Source organism: Bos indicus, chromosome 26 (assembly GCF_029378745.1).
Source record: "Bos indicus isolate NIAB-ARS_2022 breed Sahiwal x Tharparkar chromosome 26, NIAB-ARS_B.indTharparkar_mat_pri_1.0, whole genome shotgun sequence".
Lineage (NCBI taxonomy): Eukaryota > Metazoa > Chordata > Mammalia > Artiodactyla > Bovidae > Bos > Bos indicus.
The window spans coordinates 41834744-41856126 of NC_091785.1; the positions used below are offsets into that span (position 1 = coordinate 41834744).

Here is a 21383-nt window from a genome sequence, read left to right on the forward strand (position 1 = left end):
GTGCTCTGTAGAAGTGCTGGAGAGTGCTATGGCTGCTTTAAATCACAAACCAAAATTTTGGGGCTGTCAGACTGGGGGCCAGAGAAGATGTGGGCACTAAGCCTGGGGCTTGGACACTCGAGTTGCCCACCACTGAGTAAGCCAGGAGGCCTGGGCAGAATGCACGTCAAGCAAGACTTGTTTCTATAGTTATAGTGATGTCTGGTTGAGGAGGATCAGAATTAACATAGTATCCGTCAACCACAGGGCAGGGATAAGAGGTGGGATGGGGTGGGGGGAACCTGAGACCACCTAGGAAGAGCCTGGGACCTTGGTTCCATCTCAGGAAGCAGGGGGATGCCTGGGGAATGTTGTGAGTTTGTCAATGAGACTACTTCAAATTGATGCACAAGTGTAATTCATGACTCAAATTATAGTTTATTTCAATTCACTCTGGCCAATGGGTGTTGGCCTTCTCATCAACACTGATGAACAGGGGACTTCCCTGGTGGTCCGGTGGTTCAGACTCCGAGCTTCCGCTGCTGGGACCTGGGTTCCACCCCTGACTGGGGACCCAGGATCCCACAAGCTACAGAGCATGGCAAAAAAAAAAAAAGTAGTGAGTGGGAGATTTGTGATAGAATTTGATTGGGTTAAGAAATATTAACGTGGTGTTTATTCCATCTGAATATTGTAGAGCAATTATCACCATGGCTTGTGATAAAGCCACAAACATATTCTTCTTAAAAAAAACATTAAAATGAAAGAGTTTGGGGCTTCCCAAGTGACTCAGGGGTAAAGAATCTGCCTGCAATGTAGGAGACCTGGGTTCAATCCCTGGGTGGGGAAGATCCCCTGGAGGAGGAAATGTCAGCCCACTCCAACATTCTTGCCTGGAAAATCCCATGGAGAGAGGGGCCTCCCAGGCTATAGTCCATGGAGCCGCAAAGACCCAACTGAGTGACTGAGCTTGCACAAAGGAAAAGAGTTTATCTTCACATATTTTTCCCTTTCTAATAAAATGAAACATTTTGCTGTTTTTTTAAATTGGAGTATTTCTTTCATTATGAAATTATAAATGACCAGAAAATTAAATTTTTATCACTTGTTGCAGCAATTTGTCAATGAGACTATTTTAAATTGATGCACAGTGATAATTCATGACTCAAATTATAGTTTATTTCAATTCACTCTGGCTGCTGTTCTGTCAATACATTAGAGTTTTCTAAAGTAGTTTGTGATCAGACACTTACAGGATCTGGAAACATACCTCCCAGAAATGTCAAGGATTTTGACAGCATCTATGAGGTCCAGCTTAAGCCCTAAACTGCTCTAAGCCTCAGCTGATCCCTTGAATCCATGGAAGATGGCTTCAGAGAGCCACCTGGTACATTCACCCCCCAAACAGCACGGGTGACCTGTGAACTGCTGATGACTTCATTTTTGCCTTTTGAATAAAATGTATGTATGCCAATAATAACTCAAAACACCCAGTGATTTTCTAGCTATGAAAAAGTGAATACATAATGTAGATGAAGATTTGAACTTACACATGCCTAGGCACTGCCAGGTACCATCTCCCAAATCTTTCACTGTTATAGATCTGACTCTTATCTGTTCCCCAGATTCACGCTTTTAAAGGTCTTCGATTTCATCCAAGTCTTTTTAAATTTTTTTCTTTTTGGCCACATCGTGTGGCCTGTGGGAGCCTAGTTCCCCAACCAGGGATTGAACCCGCACCCTCAGCAGTGAAGGCGTGGAGTCCTAATGACTTGACCACCAGGGAATTCCCTGTCTTTTTTCTTAAAGTCAAAATCTTCCATGGTCTCTAAGGTCTCAAAGGAACTGAAAGGTTTCCACCTGTTACTTTCTGACGAGCCAGTGATTTTCCGTCCCCCTGGACTGTATGTTTCTCGAGGCGGGGGTTATTCTCTTCCTCCCGGTAGATTTCCAGACCCCTGCACAGTATGGCAGGTGTGGCCGTGCCTGATAAACAGGATGCTCCATACGTGCTGATCCACACAGTCATTTCTCGTTTCTTCATAAAAGAGGTCCCCCTTCACTGTCCTCCTCAAAACCCTGCCAGGACTCCATGTCCTCCTCAAAACCCTGCCAGGACTCCATTAAATGTAGGCTTCTCCGTAAGCTGTTTGAAGCCGTTGCCTTGCAGCCCAAACCACCTTTCTTTTGATTTCTTTATTCATTCGTTCATTTATCTATTTTTGGTGGTGCTGGGCCTTTGTCGCTGCGTGGGCTTTTCTCTAGTTCATGGCGAGCAGAGGCTACTCTCGTTGCAGGGTGTGAACTTCACATTGCACTGATTTCTGCTGTTGCAGAGCGCAGGCTCTAGGGCATGTGGGCTTCAATAGTTACAGTTTCTGGGCTCGAGAGCACAGGCTCAATAGTTGTGGTGCATGGGCTTAGTTGCTCCGTGGCATGTGGGATCTTCCCGGACCAGGGATGGAACTCATGTTCCCTGTATTGGCAGGCAGATTCTTTACCACCGAGCCACCAGGGAAGCCCCCAAACCACCTTTCTCCTGTTCCCAAATAAACCTGTTGCTGCAATGTGAATTTCCTTCCGTATTTGCAGCCAGGAGGCCCTGCTCAGAGCCGTCCTTTCTCGGTATCCACACCATCAGAATCCGGAAAGTTTAAGCAAAAGATCTCCAGGTCCAACGCCAAACTTGATGTATCAGAATCTTGGGGGTGTGGGACCCAGGCATCTGTATTTTAAACCCTGATGGTTCTGCCCCCAACCGCATCCACCGACTCCAGTATTCTTGCCTGGGAAATCTCACGGACAGAGGAGTTGGTGGTCTATAGTCCATGAGGTCACAAGAGTCAGACACCACTTAGCAATTAACCACAACTGCACCCCCATCCTCACCCCCACCCCCAGCACAGCTCTCTGGCCTCTGATTTTAGAGCCAGTCCAAAGCAACCTCATTAGTTTACCACTGCATGTAGCCCTGTTGAAAAACAAAAGGGAAATTTGTGGAGCTCCTGTCCTGTGTAAGTTTCTATGGTTCAATGAGGAGCTTCCAGTAGATCCTGGAGGAAGCATCCCCATCCGCAGGGAGGGACCTCTTCACCTCTGGGCCACAAAGCAACGGAGACAAAGTGATTTCTGGTTCAACCAGGAAGCCAACTTAAAAAAATCTGGTTTTCTTACCTCCTCTTATCTTGAAACAATCTTTATAGTTTACTACTGGAAAGACAGGGGTTATCAAAGAGTTGCCAGATTCTAAGATCCACTAGAAACCTATAAGGAGGCAACGGATGGAGCAGAAAAGAGCTTTGACTAGTGAGGGGTTTGGGAGAGGCATTGAGTAGGCGATGTCTGAACTCTCCTTTTGTATTGGGAAGAAATACCAGGAAACAGTCTTTTCTAATCGAATTATTTTGTTGACTCACACATTTTGGGTTCCATTTTTAACATTTTCGAAATTAGAAATCGTCTCAGTTGAGATACTTTTACTGTGCTGTTTCTTCCTTCTTCCTCTTTCAATTTGGCTATTAATCCAGTGGCAAGACTTCAGTATAATCCACGCCATATGATCATCATTAGTTCAGTTCAGTCGCTCAGCTGTGTCCGACTCTTTGTGACCCCACAGACTGCATCATGCCAGGCTTCCCTGTCCATCAACAACTCCCAGAGCTTGCTCAAATCTTGTGCATCGGTGATGCCATCCAACCATCTCATCCTCTGTCGTCCCCTTCTCCTCCCACCTTCAATCTTTCCCAGTATCAGGGTCTTCTCCGATGAGTCTGCTCTTCACATCAGGTGGCCAAAGTATTGGAGTTTCAGCTTCAGCATCAGTCCTTCCAATGAATATTCAGGACTGATTTCCTTTAGGATGGACTGGTTTGAGCTCCTTGCTGTCCAAGAGACTCTCAAGAGTCTTCTCCAACACCACAGTTCAAAAGCATCAGCTTTCTTTATAGTCCAACTCTCACATCCATACATGACTGCTGGAAAAAGCATAGCCTTGACTAAGTGGACCTTTGTCAGCAAAGTAATGTCTCTTCTTTTTAATATTCTTTATAGAAAGTCAGCATTTCACTGGACCACCAGGTAAGTCTCCAACCATCATCATGACATTCTGTATATTTTACATGGGGGACCCAGCCCTCCTCTTTTGTTGAGCTTGGAGCACTTTTCCCATCTCTCTGCTTTCAAGGAGAGAAGAGAGAAAAGTTCTACAGGAGAATTTCTTTCTTTTTTTTTTATTTTTAGCTTTTTATTTTGTACTGGGATACAGCCAGTTAACAAACAATGCTGTGATAATTTCAGGTGAACAGCAAAGAGATTCAGCCATTCAGTACCTCTGGTGTTGACTTAAATAATTTTTATTCTATTATTATTTAAATGTATACAAAGAAGAAATGCGATATTCAAATGTGCTTATAGAACTCAACCCACTAAAGACAGATGTATACTCAGAATACTAACTGAACTACCCACCTGAGAACACTCAACTGAACGATATTAATCCAATCTAGTGAATAATGTGGTTTTGTTGAAACAAAATTGCTCCCACTGAGTTTCAAAAACACTTGACCTTTTTTTCTGGTCCTACATTTAATGTTTCTGTAGTTGATTTTTTTAATACTAAACTTTATATTTTGGATTGGAGTATAGCTGATTAACAATGTGATATTTCAGTTGACCAGCAAAGGGACTCAGCCACAGATATACATATATCCATTCTCCCCCAAACTTCTCTCCTATCCGGGCTGCCACATCGAGCAGAGTTTCATGTGCTGTACAGTAGGTTCTTGTTGGTTATACATTTTAAATATAGCAGTGTGTACATGTCCACCCCAAACTTCTTAATATGCCTTTCTCCCACCCTTCCCCGTTTGGTAACCATAAGTTCATTCTCTGAGTCTGAGTCTGTCTCTGTTCTGTAAATAAATTCATTTGTATCATTTCCTTTTAGATTCCACATATAAGGGATATAACATGATATTTCTACTCCTCTGACTTCCTTCACTCAGTATGACACTCTCCATGTTACTGAAAATGGCATGATTTCATTCTTTTTAATGGCTGAGTAATGTTCCATCATATATATCTACATGAGAATTCTTGAGAAAATAACAATTTAAGAAGAAAACCCACCTCCAACGGGGTTTTTCATCCCAGGAAAGGCACCAAATGTTGCTAGCAGTGAGGAGGAGGAGGAAGATGAGAAATGGATGGGGGTCCGGATGTGGGGTTTCTTACCTGGGACTGAGATTCTCGTGCGTCTGTTTGCACAGAAAAGTGAAAGCCTGTTGGGAGTTTTGGGTCTCAGTTTTCTTCATCTGTGAAGTGGGCTGAATCTCACCTGAAGAGTGTATATGAAGCCTTGTTGTCAAGCTCGGGGTGCTGGGAGCATGACAGCTTTTGCAACTTGTCCTCAAGTCCTAGAAAATAGGACAGGATGGAAGATTTTACTAGCATTAAAGTCAAAATTCCTGATGGCCATGAACTGATATGCAGGAGCTGTCTATCTCTGGGCTTCATGGGCCACCATAGGATTCTAAGTGTAACCTCTGCTCTGCTGGAGCTGAGTTGGGTTGGAGGAGGCAGTACAGAAGAGCCAATTTCCTCACCCTCCTCTTCATCACACTCCGGGCACCATCCTTCACCTGGGTAATCTGTCCATGAGACCACTTGGGAGACATTTTTTCAAGGCCTTGGAAACAAGAGAACTAATGTCTCTAAGAGAAGCAGGTGAGTTCAGTTTTGCACTGATCTTGTTTCCTTCTTTGCTTTGCCTGCTAGGAAGCTTGGAGTCACAATTCTAACTGTGCTCTAGCAACTAAGTTCCTTTAGTGGAGCCCCTTATGGTATTTCTCAATTTTGGGTTGAAATTTTACTCCAGCTTTGTTTTCCTAGCCTACCATTACTTTTTATGGTCTTGTTAAACATTTCTTTCGTTGCTGTTGCACCATATGTGATTTTGAAAATTGCATCACACTGTTTAGGAGCAAGGCAGGTGCAAACAAATTAGGAGAGAAATATCACATCCTGTCTAGGAATCTCAGGCAAGAACAGTATCATCAGGGAGCTTGTAGGGTCTGGGTCAGGCAGTTGTGTCCTGAGCTCTCCCCACTCTACTCACTTATTAACTATGATCGTGGGAGTAACTACTTCACCTCTGTGAGCCTCAGTTTTCCTCATCTGTGATGTGGGCTGAGTCTCACCTGAAGAGTGTATATGATGCTTGGTTGTCAAGTTCAGGGTGCTGAGAGCACAGCAGTTTTTGCAGTTTGTCCTCAAGTGCTGTTTGAGATCTTGCTGGGTGTGCGGTGCTGGGAAATGGAAGTTGTGCTTCCTGATTTCAAAAGGGGAGCCTAAGTAGTGATGCACGGAATAATTAGGGCTCAGTTCAATATGACATGTGAGCCAGAGGAAGGTGGAGAGGGAGGGGGGCTGACCCCATGGGTGTGGAGAAAAAGGTTTCATGGAGGAAGCAAGAGGGATTAATCCGTTTTTCTGAGAATGTGTGATGCAATGACAGAGAAAGGAAAGAATTCTGAGCAGCCTTTTCTGGGTGAAGAGAACCGGGTAAAGCCTGCCCTGTGCCCTGGTGTTTTCTGCAAGAGGAAGGGGTTTGGCGCTGGGTCCTCCCAGTCTGGAGCCCCTCCGTGGAGCCCAGACCTCCAATGCCTTGATGTAGGACACACAGTTCTCCCCCAGCCTTGGATAAAAGCAGGCTGGCTCCCTTGACCTGAGCCAGCTCCCTACTGGACAGGGTTTCCCACTGCTCAATTCTCAACCTGATCAAATGTTCATTCAGTTAAATAGAGCCAAATGGGTGGTCTCTGGGGGATACTGCCCACGTGTGTGTGCAGTGCAGTGGGCTTTCCAGGTGGCTCAGTGGTAAAGAATCCACCTGCCAAGGCAGGAGACACAGGTTCAATCCCTGGGTTGGGAAGAGGCCCTGGAGGAGGACAAGGCAACCTACTCCAGTATTCTTGCCTGAATAATTCCATGGACAGAGGAGCCTGGTGAACTACAATCTATGGGGTTGCAAAGAGTCAGACACGACCGAGCACACACACACACACACACACATGTGCACTGGCTCTCTGGGTCTTGTGTTGTAACAAGGAAGAAGGAAATATGGACAAAACATTTCCCATTCAAGGAACTAGCTGAGAGTCGGTGATAACTTTGTGGAGCCATCAATCACGTTTCCTTCTTCACTGGCCATGCATAAGAACTCCATTATGGCTGTACTGTTTTTAAGGCAGTTTTGTTTTCTTTGGTTTGGCTGAGTGTTATGTGCTTGTCATTGCCCTGTACCCATTTACGACTCTTTTTTGTTCCAATTTCCTTGGAGTTTTTACAGCATGTGTTGTGGTTTTCAACACCCCCTGTCAAGGCCACAGCAAAGACTGACTTGAGGGTGGTTGATGAACAAAGCAGTGGATTTGAACCACTGCCTGGAACCTGATGTGAACCAGCTCTCTGGAGCCGAGGGGCCACGGATACAACTTCCCTGTCCCTGGGGCTGCACGTGGCGCCTGAGCTGACTTTGGACTACACTGGGCTCTTCAGCCAATGTGGGCAACAGATGGTCCTCCTTTGTAAATAAAATGCTCCCCTTCTGGGTGATGAGGGTCGTTTAGGATGCTCCACTTGGCCCGCTCCAACTGCTGTTTGGAACCACTGCCTCCATTCTCAGGATCAGAATAAGAGGCTGGACCGAGACGGCATCTCCAAGTCTGAGAGTGATGGCTTGGGCCTGATGCCTTTCCCAGGGGCCCTGTGGGGACCTGCTGGGCGCCTGTTAAGACCTGGGCTCCCCTTGTGTTTTCCCTCCAACCCTGGGGCACGGAGAGGTGTGGCGATCCAGAGCACTGGGAATGGTCAGTCTGGGTTTGGATCTGGGTCATTTATCCCCAGCAACACCCCCTCCTGTGATGCCCACATCACTTTCCTCTTCTGAATCGGTGCTGTTTCACTGGTTTGAAAGACCCATATTCCTTGTTGAAGGAGAGAGAAGGAGGTGGGCAGAGAGTTCTAGACCTCGAGGGGAAAGGGCATGGAGTACGGCTGAGGACAAGAAGGAAGGCCAGCCAGGTTGGAGGCCAGTGACCAGGGGCCAGACATGGGAGGAGGAGGTGGCCATATCAGCTTATCCCAAACCAGGACTCTGGTGTAAGTGGGGGGATGCTGCACTTGTCACAGCCCCGGAATAGAAAGTGCCAGCAGAGCTGCCTGGGGACAACTGGATGCATAGTTCCTGCTCCAGAGGCTTTGCTGCGGGGCTCCGTCTTACAAGGAATGCCCTAGGATAGCCTCCGGAGGCTTTCGGCAAGGATTCATTTCATGGCTTTTAAAGCTCACTCCAGCTCTGTGAGGATAAAAGATTGGAGGGGGCAGAAGGACTGTGAGCCTGGCCAGGCTTGGGGTAGAGGGCTAGCTTTTGACTGTGCTGGCCCTGGTGTCTCTCAACTAGGATACCTGCCGCTTGCCCCCAGATGCTGGCGGGTGGACAGCACTACTAAGATGAAGAGGGACCGACCTGTGGCAAAAAGGAGACCCCCTTCTCAGAGGGGCGGTCCCTGAATCGGATCCATCACCCCTGATTCTTTTTGTTTAAACATCTGTTAGTTTATGAAACAGTGATAATGAAAACTGGGCTTTAAAAACATCATCATTTAGCAAATAAAACATGGCAGCTTTGTGGGGACAAAAAGGCCCCTCAAATAAGAGTTATTTGAAACCTGACGGGGTTGAGAAAGCAAATGTCTGGGAACAGCAGGTCGGGATCGCGTCGGAGTGCAGAGCCCAGCAGAGCCTCGGTGCTGGGACGCCCTCTGCCCAGTGGCCTTCCTTTAGTCCCGTGGCCACACCCAGACCACAGCCACGTCCAGAACCTCAGGCTGATGCGACGCTCCCAGACTCCACTTCCAGCCAGCCTCCCTGTCCTCAGAACACCCACACGGATGGGGAGCCAGCCTCCCTGTCTTAGGACACCCACACGGATGGGCAGCCAGCCTCCCTATCTTAGGACACCCACACGGATGGGGACAGGTCTGGACCTCATTTCCCTGGTGCCTCCCAAGTTCACCTCCTCCATCCCCAGCCTCACCCTCCCTTTTCATCACACTCATGACCCCTCCGTTTCATCTGCCTTCCAACCTCCCGCCCTTGGAACCATCTAAGGTTTTACCCGCCCCACGCTGGGTGAGGAGGACACCCCCATCCAGGGCCCTGGGTTGTTTGTCTTTCACTGAATCTTCTCTGGGGGCCCCTCTCCCATCCCCTCCGGGGCTGCATCTGCTGGAGGGGCAGGTTAAGCTTTTGTGCAAGTGGAGGTGACCAGCAGGAAGTTAGAAGTTTGAGGGGGAAGCAGGGACTGGGAAGAGAGAACTGGGGTGTGTGTGTATGTCAAGGTCCCTGAAGCCTTGGGAGCAGAAGGAGTCCATCAGGAGGAGGAAAGAAGAGGGGCAGAGGCCCCCAAAACGCTCACTGTCCCCAGTGCCCACCCTTCCTCCTGGGCTCCCTGTCTCCGTGTGACTTGGAGCAGAACTGGTCGTCCTGTGCTCCTTTGTCCCCTTGGTCCCCACGCCACTGCCATCCAGTTGGCCCCCAGCTTCCGTTCCTGACTTCAGCTACTGTTATCTTCTTCCCCACTGCCACTGGCCCTGCTTCATCCCTGCAGCTCAGAGCCCTGCTTTACTCACCTGGGTGGGGAAGCGAGCAGGTTTGTTTAGTGCAGAATGACCCTCGGAGTCCCCGGGGGTGGGGGTGGGGGGCTTGTTGAAGCCCAGATGACAGGGCCCACTCTGCAGCCCGAGGCTCCGCAGTTCTGACCAGTGCCTGGTTGATGCTGATGCTGGTGGTCGAGGGACCACACTGTGGGAGCCAGTGGGTTAGTGTATCAAATGGCCCAATGAACCTGCGCTAGTACTTGCGACACAGTCTGGCCCATCCAGAGGAAAGGGGTTCTTCCTCACTCAGGTGCCCTCGAGCAACAATTAAGTTGCCCTTAGACCCATTCACCTTTGGTGGCACCTTTTCCCGCTGCACTCCTGTTACACTTCTGGTCGATTCTGACGTGTGTAAAAATCACCCACCTCCGCCTTCCAGGACCGGTACACTTGGTTTTGAGACTCAAGGACAAGAGTGATTTGGGTGTGTTTACTCACGGTTGGCTTGGCTGGTGGTTCAGTGTTTCTAGACGGTCATGCACGCGAGTGGTGTCTTCCATTTCCGTTTCATCCCTCCCTCTGTGTTATTTCCCAGTCACAGGCGAAGGCGTTGAAGGAAATGGGGATGAAGGGCCTTCCTACAGCTCAGGACTCTTCTAGACTCATCACCAGTGCCTTTGAACCACAAGACTTCTCCTCCTAAGGTAACTGAGTTCTTGCCTTTTAAGTTAACAAAAGACTGTCAAGTGCCACCCTTTTGAAGCAACGGAATTGAACATGAAAAACTATGAAAGGAACCAATTTGGCTGTGGCCCAAGCTCTCCTGTGCTCTGGTGGGAGGTGGTCTATCTGAATCTCTTTAGGTCTCACTTATCAGGGGCCCCATGTTGGGGATGTAGGAGGGTGACCATAATGACGAGCCTTTAGAGGAACCCAAAACAGTTCTTTATGCAGAGACGTCCAAAGGGTAATGACAGGCTCCACTATCTCGATAAGAGTTTCTTTTGGGCATCGCGCAGTTTCCTTGTTCTCATTCTTTGTTCCCCAAGCAAATTATTGGCATATAATTTGATCTTTCAAACAAAACAGTCCTTTAGTCAAAGGATACTCCTATTGCAAATGAATGAATTGGTCTTCCTGGCTCACCAGTTAGTGTCTGGCGAGTGTATTTAGTGTAACTGGATTTTCTAGAATCTGATCGCACTGGAGTGAGTTGAACTTGAAAAGGCTAACACTCCATTATGCTGACAACCCATGGGCATCCCTGCCTGAAACAGCCATTCCCATCGTTCCCCGACACCCTGGGTTTCCTTCACTTTGCTGTTGGACCTTCACTTTTTTTTTTTTTTTTACTTTTTATTTTATATTGGAGTATAGCCAGTTAACAGTGGTGTGATACATACACATGTATCCATTCTCCCCCAGACTCCCCTCCCATCCGTGCTGCCGTATCACATTGAACAGAGTTCTCTGTGCTATCCAGGAGGTCCTTGTTGACTATTCATTTTACATAGAGCAGTGTGCACACGTCCAGCCCAAAGCCCTAAGAGTCACTTTCACCCACCTATCCCTTCTGGTGACCATAAGTGCGTCTCTAAGTCTGTTTATGTTTTCTCAATAAGTTCATTTGCGTCATTTCTTTGTAGATTTTTACAAATAAGGGATGCTGTGTGGTATTTGTTTTTCTGGCATGACAACTCCCGAGGGAGGGTTCCCCGCTCAGTTGCAATAACCCCCTTGGAGGGAGAGTGTGCTGGGCTTCATTAACCTTTGTACCTTAACAGGAAAAAGTGAAGGAGGAAATAACTTCATGGAGATGGTCACAACTATGATTTTTCCTCCCTGGTTTTGCTGCAAGACGACTGGGCACCACAAGCTGCCTATACCACTTTTAACTGTGTCGGTCTAGATGTAGTGTTGCCTTTAAAACTATTCTCCCTTCACTCTTCCAGGGAGAAGCCACTTAGCATCTTTCGTGGGGCATATGTCAAAAAATTCTGCGCTTGTTCTGATGACCCTAGTGCCAGTTTTCCTGCTCTACCTGCTCCTTTGAATGTTTCTGCACAGCAGGGCATCCTGTGGTGAAGGGCACTTAGACACGAGGCCCACTATTTGAATAGAAAGAGTCTTCTGGGGGAAAGGGAAAGGCTTTGGAGTCCAGCGGGAAAATACCAGACTTTAGAGTCAGACTTCACTTCAAGCTCTGGCTATACCACTTTCTTTGTGACTTTCAGAAAGTTACTTAGCTTCTCTGAGCCTCAGATAAGGAATCCCTGGAGCAGTTATTGAGCTAGTCTGAGATTTTGACCACCCTATCCAAATAGCCCTTCCTACCACGCATACTTACCATTCTACCACCTTGCTCATTTCCTTCCTAATTCTCCTCCCACTCTGAAATGTTTCTCCCTATGGATTTACCTCTTGCCTATTGTCTATGTTACCTTAGTTATAAGGCCCATGAGGGCAGTTCCGAGGGCATGCATGCTCAGTTGTGTCTCCTTCTTTTGAGACTCCATGGACTGTAGCCCACCAGGCTCCTCTGCCCATGAACTTTTCCAGGCAAGAATACTAGAGTGGGTTGCCATTTCCTACTCCAGGGGATCTTCTCAAACCAGGGATCGAACCTGCATCTCTTATGTCTCCTGCATTGGCAGGCGGGTTCTTTACCACTAGCCTCACCTGGCAAGCCCATGAGAACAAGGGTCATGTCTATTTGACTTTGGACTTCAGCCCCATTAGCTAGAGCAGTGCCTGGAACATTGTAAGTGATCAGCACTTATTTGTTGACTGAACAGGTGAATGGATAGCATAATCTATAGCATGTGGTTCACACTCTGTTGACGTAGAACTCACTCAAGCCATCTGAGTAAAGAGCCCTGGTCTTCCTCTTTCCTCTTCCTCTGTCCACACTCATTCAGTCAACTCATTCCACAAGTATTTCTTGAGCGCCTATGATGTGCTAAGTATTGTTCTGAGATTCTGGGGATACATCAGTGAGCAAAACAGACACAAAGTCCTGCCTTGTGGAGCTTGTGTGAGCAGACAGGCAAAAGAATGAGGAAGTAATATATAAGAAGGCCATCTGGTGAAAAGAGCTGTGGAGAGAGGAACAGCCAGGGAAGTGGGAGGGAGTGCAGTGCAGGGGTGGTCAGGAAAGGCTGCCCAGAGGAGACGATGGGTCAGAAAAGAAGGAGGGGAAGGGATGAACTCATAGCTTCCTGGGGGAAAAGTCTTCTAGGCAGAGAAGACAGCAAGTGCAAAGGCCTTGGGGTTGACAATTGGTAGGGTGGGCTGGGTGGAGAGAGGCCATGGGGGTTGAGTGGGGCCTTATAGACCATGGTGAGGGCTTTCAGTGTTATCCTGAGAAAGATGAGAAGAATGTGATGAGCCTGCTATTACCTATTATCAAGGGCCACTAGAGGGCTGTGTTTGTGACTGGAAGATTCTGAGGTTGGACCATGTTCAGCAGGGAGCTGTATCAGTCCTCCTGCTCTCCATCCTTCTCATGGGAGGCAGTTTCTGCCACCCTGGACACTGGCTTGGCTCTGCCAGTCCCTTCCCTCCCTGGACCTCGGTGTCCCCTCCTCGAGGCTATTGGTGACCCTGGAAGGCGGGAGGGCAGGTTTCTGCTCTTGACGACCACCTTTAGCAGCCAATGCCCACTGAGCACCTGTTCAGCTTGAGGCATCCGATTACAGAGGAAAGGATGAGACTTTGCTTGGTCCTCAGGCTGGAGGTTGGGGTGGGGTGCGGGTCCCTGGTAGCTTGGTTGGGAAGGCAGGCTCTCAGAGGGCAAAGCTGAGTGACATTGCAACAGTGCATCATGTACACCGTGCCCAAAGGGTTGTTACAATGGTAACAGTGGCTGACAATTAAGTCGGGTTACTCAGCAACAGTGAAATTAGATATTAGGGATCAACCTGACCCCCGAAGGGGAGCCATGGTCACCCAGACCTCCAAGGTCCGGAAGCAAACGGTGATGCCTCAGAGGCCACAGGCCCCGACTCTTCCCACCCAGGTCTGTTCCAGGTCACAGGGTGGCAGGTAGGATGTAGAGCCAACCTCTGGGGAAAGGGGCTTAGATGACCCAAGGTGAGGGCAGGTGCTTGCTCTGGGGAGCCCCCTGGGGACCCCAGCACAGTGTCCAGATGGAGCCCTGGCAACCCCAGGAGCCTCGCTGGGCCTCCAGGTCCTGTGAAGAGAGGGGCTGGCTTCCCTCAAGGAATCCCCAGCCCTGCCACAGGCTGCCCTTTGGGAGGACAGGGCTTGGGGGTGCTCGCTGAGCTGGCAGGGACTCCCTTGCCACACCCAGAGGGTTCCACTGACCTGTTCCTACTTGGAGCTTCCCTGTGATTTTCAGTTTAGGAAAGGGTTCTGTTGCTTAAATAAAGCTGTGAATGACCCCTACAGAGGTTTCTTCCCAAGGCCATGCCTCCTGGACTGAGGTCCAGCCCTGGGTTCTACCTTCCGGGATTTGCAAGAGCAGGTGTTCAACAGGTCGTAACCACCTGGGGAAGGTCATTGAAAAGCAGGGTCTGAGGGCCGAGTCTTGGAGCTTCAATGAGTTTTCCTTCTTCCCGCTGTCCTTAATGGCAGATTTTGCTAGGAAATAGAGCTCTGTGGCTAGGATTTTGCTAGGAAATGGAGCTCTGTGGCTCTTTTTCCACCCAGACACGCTGCTGACGTAGATGCTTCTAATCAGCGGGATGGAGAGAGAGAGGTGAGCCCTCTGAAAGGGGTGCGTCCCCCCGGGACCCTCCTTTCTGCACAAGAGGAAGCCCTCTCTGAACAGGGTCTGATAAAGGGCTGTGGGCCTCGGGCCAGGAAGGGGTCCTGGTGATGAAGGACCCACATGGGGGTGGCATGTGGGTCGTGGCCCCATGGTCTTCTTCCTGCACACCCAGGACCCCCACCTCCTTCCTGCTCCACTGAGCTCACCCATCTTCCCACCTGGATGCCTCCCCAGTGGGCTTTGGAATGACGGGTAGGTCCCCTCCACTTCCTTCTTCCTGGTATCTTCTGAACAAAAAGCTCACAAGCCTTTGTTGTGTTAGGATCTTTACTGCTGACCACAGGGGGTAGAGGATGGAGTCATCGCAATGACAAGAATGAGGAAGGGCTGCTGTCCTTCATGCTCTGAACTGAGTGATCCATGGGGCTTCCTCTCCAGTTTTAGGGCAGGATTCCCCTCCCCCAGCCTCCACTGTCACACTGTCCTGTGTGAAGGTCACTCCTGTTCCTCATCTGGTTTTCCCACTCTTGGTTGCCAAATGACTCCCGATTGCATTTCGTCTCACTTCCTTAGAGAAACTGCCTCTGCCATTGAGTCACATGGTTTTTCTCCCCCTTAGCAACTTGCACTAATACTCTTGCTTATTGCAATGGTCACCATGCAGGTCTGTCTCTAAGACAAGACAGTCTGCTTCTGTGGGGGAGGGACCTTTTGTACCCCCCTCCTCCCCTGTGGATATTTTGTATTCCTGCCCCTTATTCCTTTGTTTTGCTGTGTGCAGGACGGGTGCACAATCATGGCACCCTTTTTTTTATGATCCTAAACCTAACGCTTCCGAATGCAAACAATCATAACCCCCTCTCATAATAACCATCATAACATAATAAGCAATAACAAACGATCATAACCATTCCTGTCATAATCATAAGAGGAATCCACTGTGGTATCTGGTCTTACGGGTTCCCTAGCAGATGTGTATCCTGCTTCTCCTCTCCTATCACCTGACACTTATCAATTGTTGGGCTGCCAGTAGGACAATGGGAACCAGTCAAGTCCCTCGGAAATGTGCCTCTTCTCATCAAGGGGAGAGGAGGAATTGGGGAACAACAGGAAAAGCCATAGGATTGAAAAAAGGAATCCAGGGTTGAATGTAACTTTCATCTGGATGGAGCCTAATGCAGACATCTGGCCCGAAATCCTGCCTGGTGACCAATACAAGGCATGGGTTCCTAGTATCCTTCCAGAACGAAGCTGCAGGAGATCAGGGGTTAACAACTCATGGCAAGGAAGCTGAGGTGCCATCTCATAGTGTCGACATCTCAGCTGAAAGGCAAGACAGGGCTCACTCAGGCCAGGATAACAAAGGCAAGTCCTGAAAAGCCATATGCTTCTGACCGAGAGTTACTGACCATCAAGAGAATTTGGGGAGGGGAAAAAAAAAAAATAGAACAACAGGAAACCTTCTAGGGAGTTTTACCAGGGAGTTTTACCAGAGTCTGGTGATAAACACCAGGGATCCCAAAGTTGTATCTATGTAAGAGAGGGATTGTGGGCAAAGTTGGAGGAGGTTGGAGGCAGGCTTGGTGGGTTTGCCAGGCTGGACAATAAAAAGGCTGAGTGCTAAAGAACTGATGCTTTTGAACGGTGGTGCTGAAGACTCATGAGAGTCCTTTGGACAGCAGGGAGATCAAACCAGTCAATCCTAAAGGGAATCAACTTTGAATATTCCTTGGACTGATTGATGTTGAAGTTGAAGCTCCAATACTTTGGCCACCTGGTGGGAAAAGCTGGCTCATTGGAAAAGACCCTGACCTTGGGAAAGACTGAAGACAGGAGAAGAAGAGGATGACAGAGGATGAGATGGTTGGATGGGATCACCAACTCGGTGGACATGAGTTTGAGCAAATGCCAGGAGATGGTGAAGGAAAGGGAAGCCTGGTGTGCTGCAGTCCATGGGATCTCAAAGAGTTGGCCATGACTGAGCAACTAAACAAAAAAAGGGTCAGGCAATGTGAATCCAAGCCTGTGAATGGTTGGAAGTGGTTCAGTTCAAGGTCACATATTTCTCAGTTCCTGGGTTATGGAATGAGTATGAGACCCGGAAGTCGATGGCTAAAGCTAATATAAGCCCACAGAATCCATGGATATCTCTCATGTCTTCTCCTCTCCAATCATGTCTGCAATGTCTTCCTCATTTCTTCAAGGCCAGGGGCCAACAGAAGAGTGCCCTGCCAGGACAAACCATCCCAGAGATGCTTTTCCCCTTGGCACCGTGTCCTGTATTTGCTCAGCAGCCCACATCCTGCTCTGCCCTGAGCCTTGGAGCAGACTTCCCACAAATTCATTCACATTCTCCCAGATTAAAGTCAAGCCTATATTCAGGGAGCGCTTGAGAGACTTAGAGGTTCACCTAGAAGGAAGTTGGAAATTGCACTGCTAATATCAGCACTTTTGCAGTTGGGAAATTGCCAGACTGTCATACAGCAATCAGTCTAACCCACCTAAATTGTTCCACAGATTAGCCATCGATTGTTAGAAAAGTCCCTGACTTCCTTTATCTTTATGGCACCAATACAAATATGGTATCCTGGAGGACACGCCTCCTTTTAACTACGAACCTATAAATATCAAGGCATTTTTACTGAGATTGAGAAGAACCCAGCAAAATGGGGATCTCCACAGTCATCCTTCAAATATGTCTTTTATTGGGTCAAATTCTATCTACAGGTATTATATTTAATTATTACATTTGTTTTTCACTGCTGAAAATCCGAATCGTGGCAAATTATATCTGTTTCTTGGTGCTATTCCTTCATCTCAAGAGGAGTTTTATATCAAGAACGGGGGGATAGTTCTTTGGTGATCATTGTAATTGCAAAGATTTTTTGCTTTGTTTCTGGCTGAGAAATGCAATGGTTGTAGTTAGACAAAGCCAATCACTATGTCACTTGTCTTCAGTGAGTCACTCAACTAAGGAAATGATTGATTGGTTTTAGAAAAATTCCTGAAATTAAGGAAAAATGTATATTATTAAAACTTTGTTATCATGGATTAAGCCTGCGGTTTGTGTATTGACGAACATGGCCAGCAAAGATTGCCCTGTAAATGTGCATAATGTGACTTCTATCTGCAGGTGTGTCTGGCTTGATAATTAACAATTACCAGGCAAAATCAGATCACATAGCTGAGCACAGAAAAGATCATTAAGATTCCAAGTCTATGTCTGTCACTGCTTTATTTTTAAATTTTTATTTGTTTATTTGGCTATGTGGGGTCTTATCTGGGGCACGTGGGACCCTGGCTGTATCATATGGGATCTTCCGTCGCAGCACATGAGCTTAGCTGCCCTAAGGCATATGGGATCTTAGTTCCCTGCTGCTAAATCACTTCAGTCGTGTCTGACTCTGTGCGACCCCATAGATGGCAGCCCACCAGGCTCGCCCATCCCTGGGATTCTCCAGGCAAGAACACTGGAGTGGGTTGCTGTTAGTTCCCTGACCAGGGATCAAACCTGCATCCTCTTCATTGCAAGGCAGACTCTTAACCACTGGACCAGCGGGGAACTCCCTGTCTGTGACTGCTTTAGATAAATGATCTGGAGATTAGTTTCAAGCACATCTTTGTGTTCTTAGAATGTCAAGTGACAAAATGGACATGAAAGAGCCCTGGGCAAATCACCGAGACCTTGAACCGCAATGTCGCTTTACCGAGATGCTCAGTGAACAGGACGTTTAGCCAGTCTGTTTATCATTCCTCCCTTCCTGTCTGTCTCTCTCTCTCGTTCTCTTATCTTTCGCTGTCTCTGTGTCTAGGTCTGTGACAGGAAACTCACTGACGGGCAACACTTGCCTTCCCCTCTTGTCAGGAGGACCTCGGTGGGTACTGGCTCTGGACAGACTAGGGGCCAGAGACTATGTCTCCATCAGAATACTGGAAAGTGGAAGGCAGTGTTCTTAGCTCTGGCTTTTATCAATATGAAGTGCATCCCCAGACTTGCACTGGCTCTGAAAAGTGACAGGGGGTTCACATCAGCCCCTATGGGACAGGGAATGAACTGACCTGTCCTTATCTACAAAGGGGTCTTCCTTGATAGCTCAGATGGTCAAGAATTTGCCTACAATGCAGAAGACCCTGGTTCAATTCCTGGGTCAGGAAGATCCGCTGAAGAAAGGGATAGGCTACCCTCTCCAGTATTCTTGGGCTTCCTTGGTGGCTCAGCAGGTTAAGAATCTGCCTGCAATGTGGGAGACCCAGGTTCGATCCCTGGGTTGGGAAAATCCTCTGGAGAAGGGAAAGGCTACCCACGCCAGTATTCTGGCTTGGAGAATTCCATGGACTGTATAGTCCACAGGGTCACAAATATTCGGACACGACTGAGTGACTTTCACTTCACTATCTACAAAGGCTTATGTAGAGGGGCTTACGGCACCCTCTACAAGTGGCTTGAGGGGGCTGTGGTTGTGCATGTGCACACACGTGCACAGACACGCATGCCTACATTTGCATTTTAGCCTTGAGAATTAAACCTCTGCAAAGTGGTTGCTCTGTACCAGGTATTCTGTGAGACAGACACCTACCTTTTCTTGTCTAAATCTGCTGACAACTCCCAAGTTGGGTATCCACCCTGCAGATGAAGAAACTGAGGCTCAGAGAGGTTCTGTGTCTTGTCTAAGGTCAGCAGTTGTTGCAGGGCTGGGCCAGGATTTGAACCTGGAGGAGGTCTGCTGGCATTTGAGTAAAGGATTTGTCCGGTTAGCTCCCACTGTTTCTTGCGGAGAACTCGGCTAAGGAGATGAACGGTGGCTTTCAGGTCAGCGCTGGAGCCCTGTGGAGGAGCTCCGTGCTGGGGAAACCCAGGCAGCAGAGACTGCCCAGTTCTAGTCTCTGCACCAATTCTTGAGAAAAAGTCAAAGAGTTCAGGTTTGTGCTGGTCTAAAGCAGCCATGAAACTCCTTCTGCTCCTGGCAATGTCTTTGGTTCTGCCATTTACCAACTCTGGGCCTTTGCAAGCCTCAGTTTACTCACTGATAAAATGGGCTTGTGTTCCAGCTTCATAAGGTTGTACAGACATGGGCTCACCCATGCGGTGTCTGGCATGTGGAGTGTCTGGGCACCATCCACCGTTACTCTTCTGGGCATAATCCTAACACGACTTCATAAATGCAAGGCAGCATGTTGGATTGGATCCTAGAAAAAGGAAAAACTGGTGAAATCCAAATAAAGCCCGGAGTTTTATCAGTAGGAGTGTACCCTTGTCGGTTGGTAATTGTGACAAATGTAGCTTGGTCACAGGAGATGTTATCATGAAGGAAAATTGGGTAAGAGGATATGGAAACTGTATTTTCTGCAACTTTTCTGGAAAATTATTTCAAAATAATCTTTTTTTTTTTTAAACTCAACTTCCCTGGTCTCATTTCTTCAAGGTCAAAATGAGAAAGTAATAATTGCTTACAATTAGTTAATGCTTGTACTTCCCCTTTTCACAGTTTATCAGGGATTTGGGCAATAATTAACACATTAAAAAGAAGGAGGAAATTGTAAGATGTCCTTAGGTGGCTGACACTGGGCTGGGGTAGGCACTTCTGTTATCTTTTAAATAGGTCCCACAGATGTCTAATTATTCCCTCATCAGCTCTCTTCGCTGCAACTTGTCTTTACTGCACAAGCTACCCTCTGGGTGTTAGGTCACTCAGCCCAATCTAGGTGTGGAATGTTCCAGAATGAAGAGGAAGTCCAAGGCCATGCCCAGAGCCTGAGTCTCAGCCAGGCACTCAGGACCCTTGCTTCCAGCCTCAGGTCTCTCCACAGCTGGCTTGACAACCCCCACCAGGGTTTCAGTTTCAACCTGTCCCCTGCTGTTTCCACCCCATGATTTTATTTGTTCTGCCCCTTTTCCAGCAGGATGCTTTCCAGCAGGATGTCTTACAGCGCAGAGCACTTCTGTCCCGGCCACCTTACACCCTCAGGAGCTGCCTCTTGCTGTGGTGACTGCTCTCACGCTGTTGCCTCCACCTGGAACACAGTCTTATTCTTCCCCTCCCCACCTCCTCAGCTCTGGCTAAATCTAGCTGCTCTTTTTTAAATACCATGGGCATTGTCCCATCCAGGAACCCTGACGTGTACGCTCAACACACAACCACACACACTCACAAGCCATGTGTCATCCGATGCTTGCCACTCTTATTCTCCGATAGCATCTTAACTCTATGGATTTTTCTAGAGATCCTGCTATGCAGGGAGACCCTGGAGGGCAAGAACCGTGTCTGGCTCACTTAGTACAACAGCATGCATCCCTTAGAGCCTAGCAGAGGCTCCTGCTGGCCGTAATGGAGGGGCAGGAGGACCCTTCCTGAGCCATTCTCTGTGCCCTGGGCCAGGTCCTGAAAAGTATTTCTCATCCTTATGTATAGTTTAAAGGGAGCCAGACACCATACTGGGGCTTCCCAGGTGGCTTAGTGGTAAAGAATCTGCCTGCAGACGCAGGAAACACGGCTTCAATCCTTGGTTCTGAAAGAGCCCCTGGAGTAGGAAATGGCTGCCCTCTCCAGCATTCTTGCCTGGGAAATCCCATGGACAGAGGAGCCCAGCAGGCTACAGTCCAATGGGGTGGCAAAAAGAGTCGGACATGACTTAGTAACTAAACAAGACCCCATATCAGGAGCAATCTGTATAGGTGCTAAGTCGTGTCTGATTCTTTGCGACCCTATGGACTGCAGCCTGCCAGGCTCCCACGTCTGTCGGAATCTCCAGGCAAGAATGCTGGAGTGGGTTGCCATTTCCTCCTCCAGGGGATCATCCTGACCTAGGATCGAACCCACATCTCCTGCATTGGCGGGCAGATTCTTTATCAGTGAGCCACCAGTGAAGCCCCTAAATCTGAGTTTGTTTCTCTAAGGCATGTGTATTCATTTGTGTTGTTTTAAAACTGTATGTAAGTGATACCATACAGTATCCTACAAGTCTCTTCTCCACTCTTGGCTGCCCTAAACCCATGCAATGCTGTGGCATGGAGG

The 21383-nt window shown here is 48.1% G+C and overlaps 1 protein-coding gene and 1 long non-coding RNA gene across 51 annotated transcripts in view; one reads left to right on the forward strand and one right to left on the reverse strand.

Annotated features, from left to right (window-relative positions):
• Positions 1-397: 397 nt before the first annotated feature.
• LOC109553126 (uncharacterized) lies at positions 398-19689 on the reverse strand. The gene is made up of 3 exons (XR_002179968.2): positions 18948-19689; positions 5212-5393; positions 398-568 (listed from the first exon to the last, which is right to left on the reverse strand). It is a non-coding gene; the product is annotated as an uncharacterized lncRNA (long non-coding RNA).
• Positions 16950-21383, forward strand: part of DMBT1 (deleted in malignant brain tumors 1) — an 83972-nt gene continuing 79538 nt past the window's right edge. For all 50 annotated transcript variants that reach the window (XM_070780991.1, XM_070781009.1, XM_070781010.1 and 47 more), the window contains exon 1: positions 16950-17097. In XM_070780991.1, coding sequence (XP_070637092.1) covers positions 17037-17097 — 61 coding nt within the window. In that variant the 5' untranslated portion in view covers positions 16950-17036. The remainder of the gene's footprint in view (positions 17098-21383) is intronic.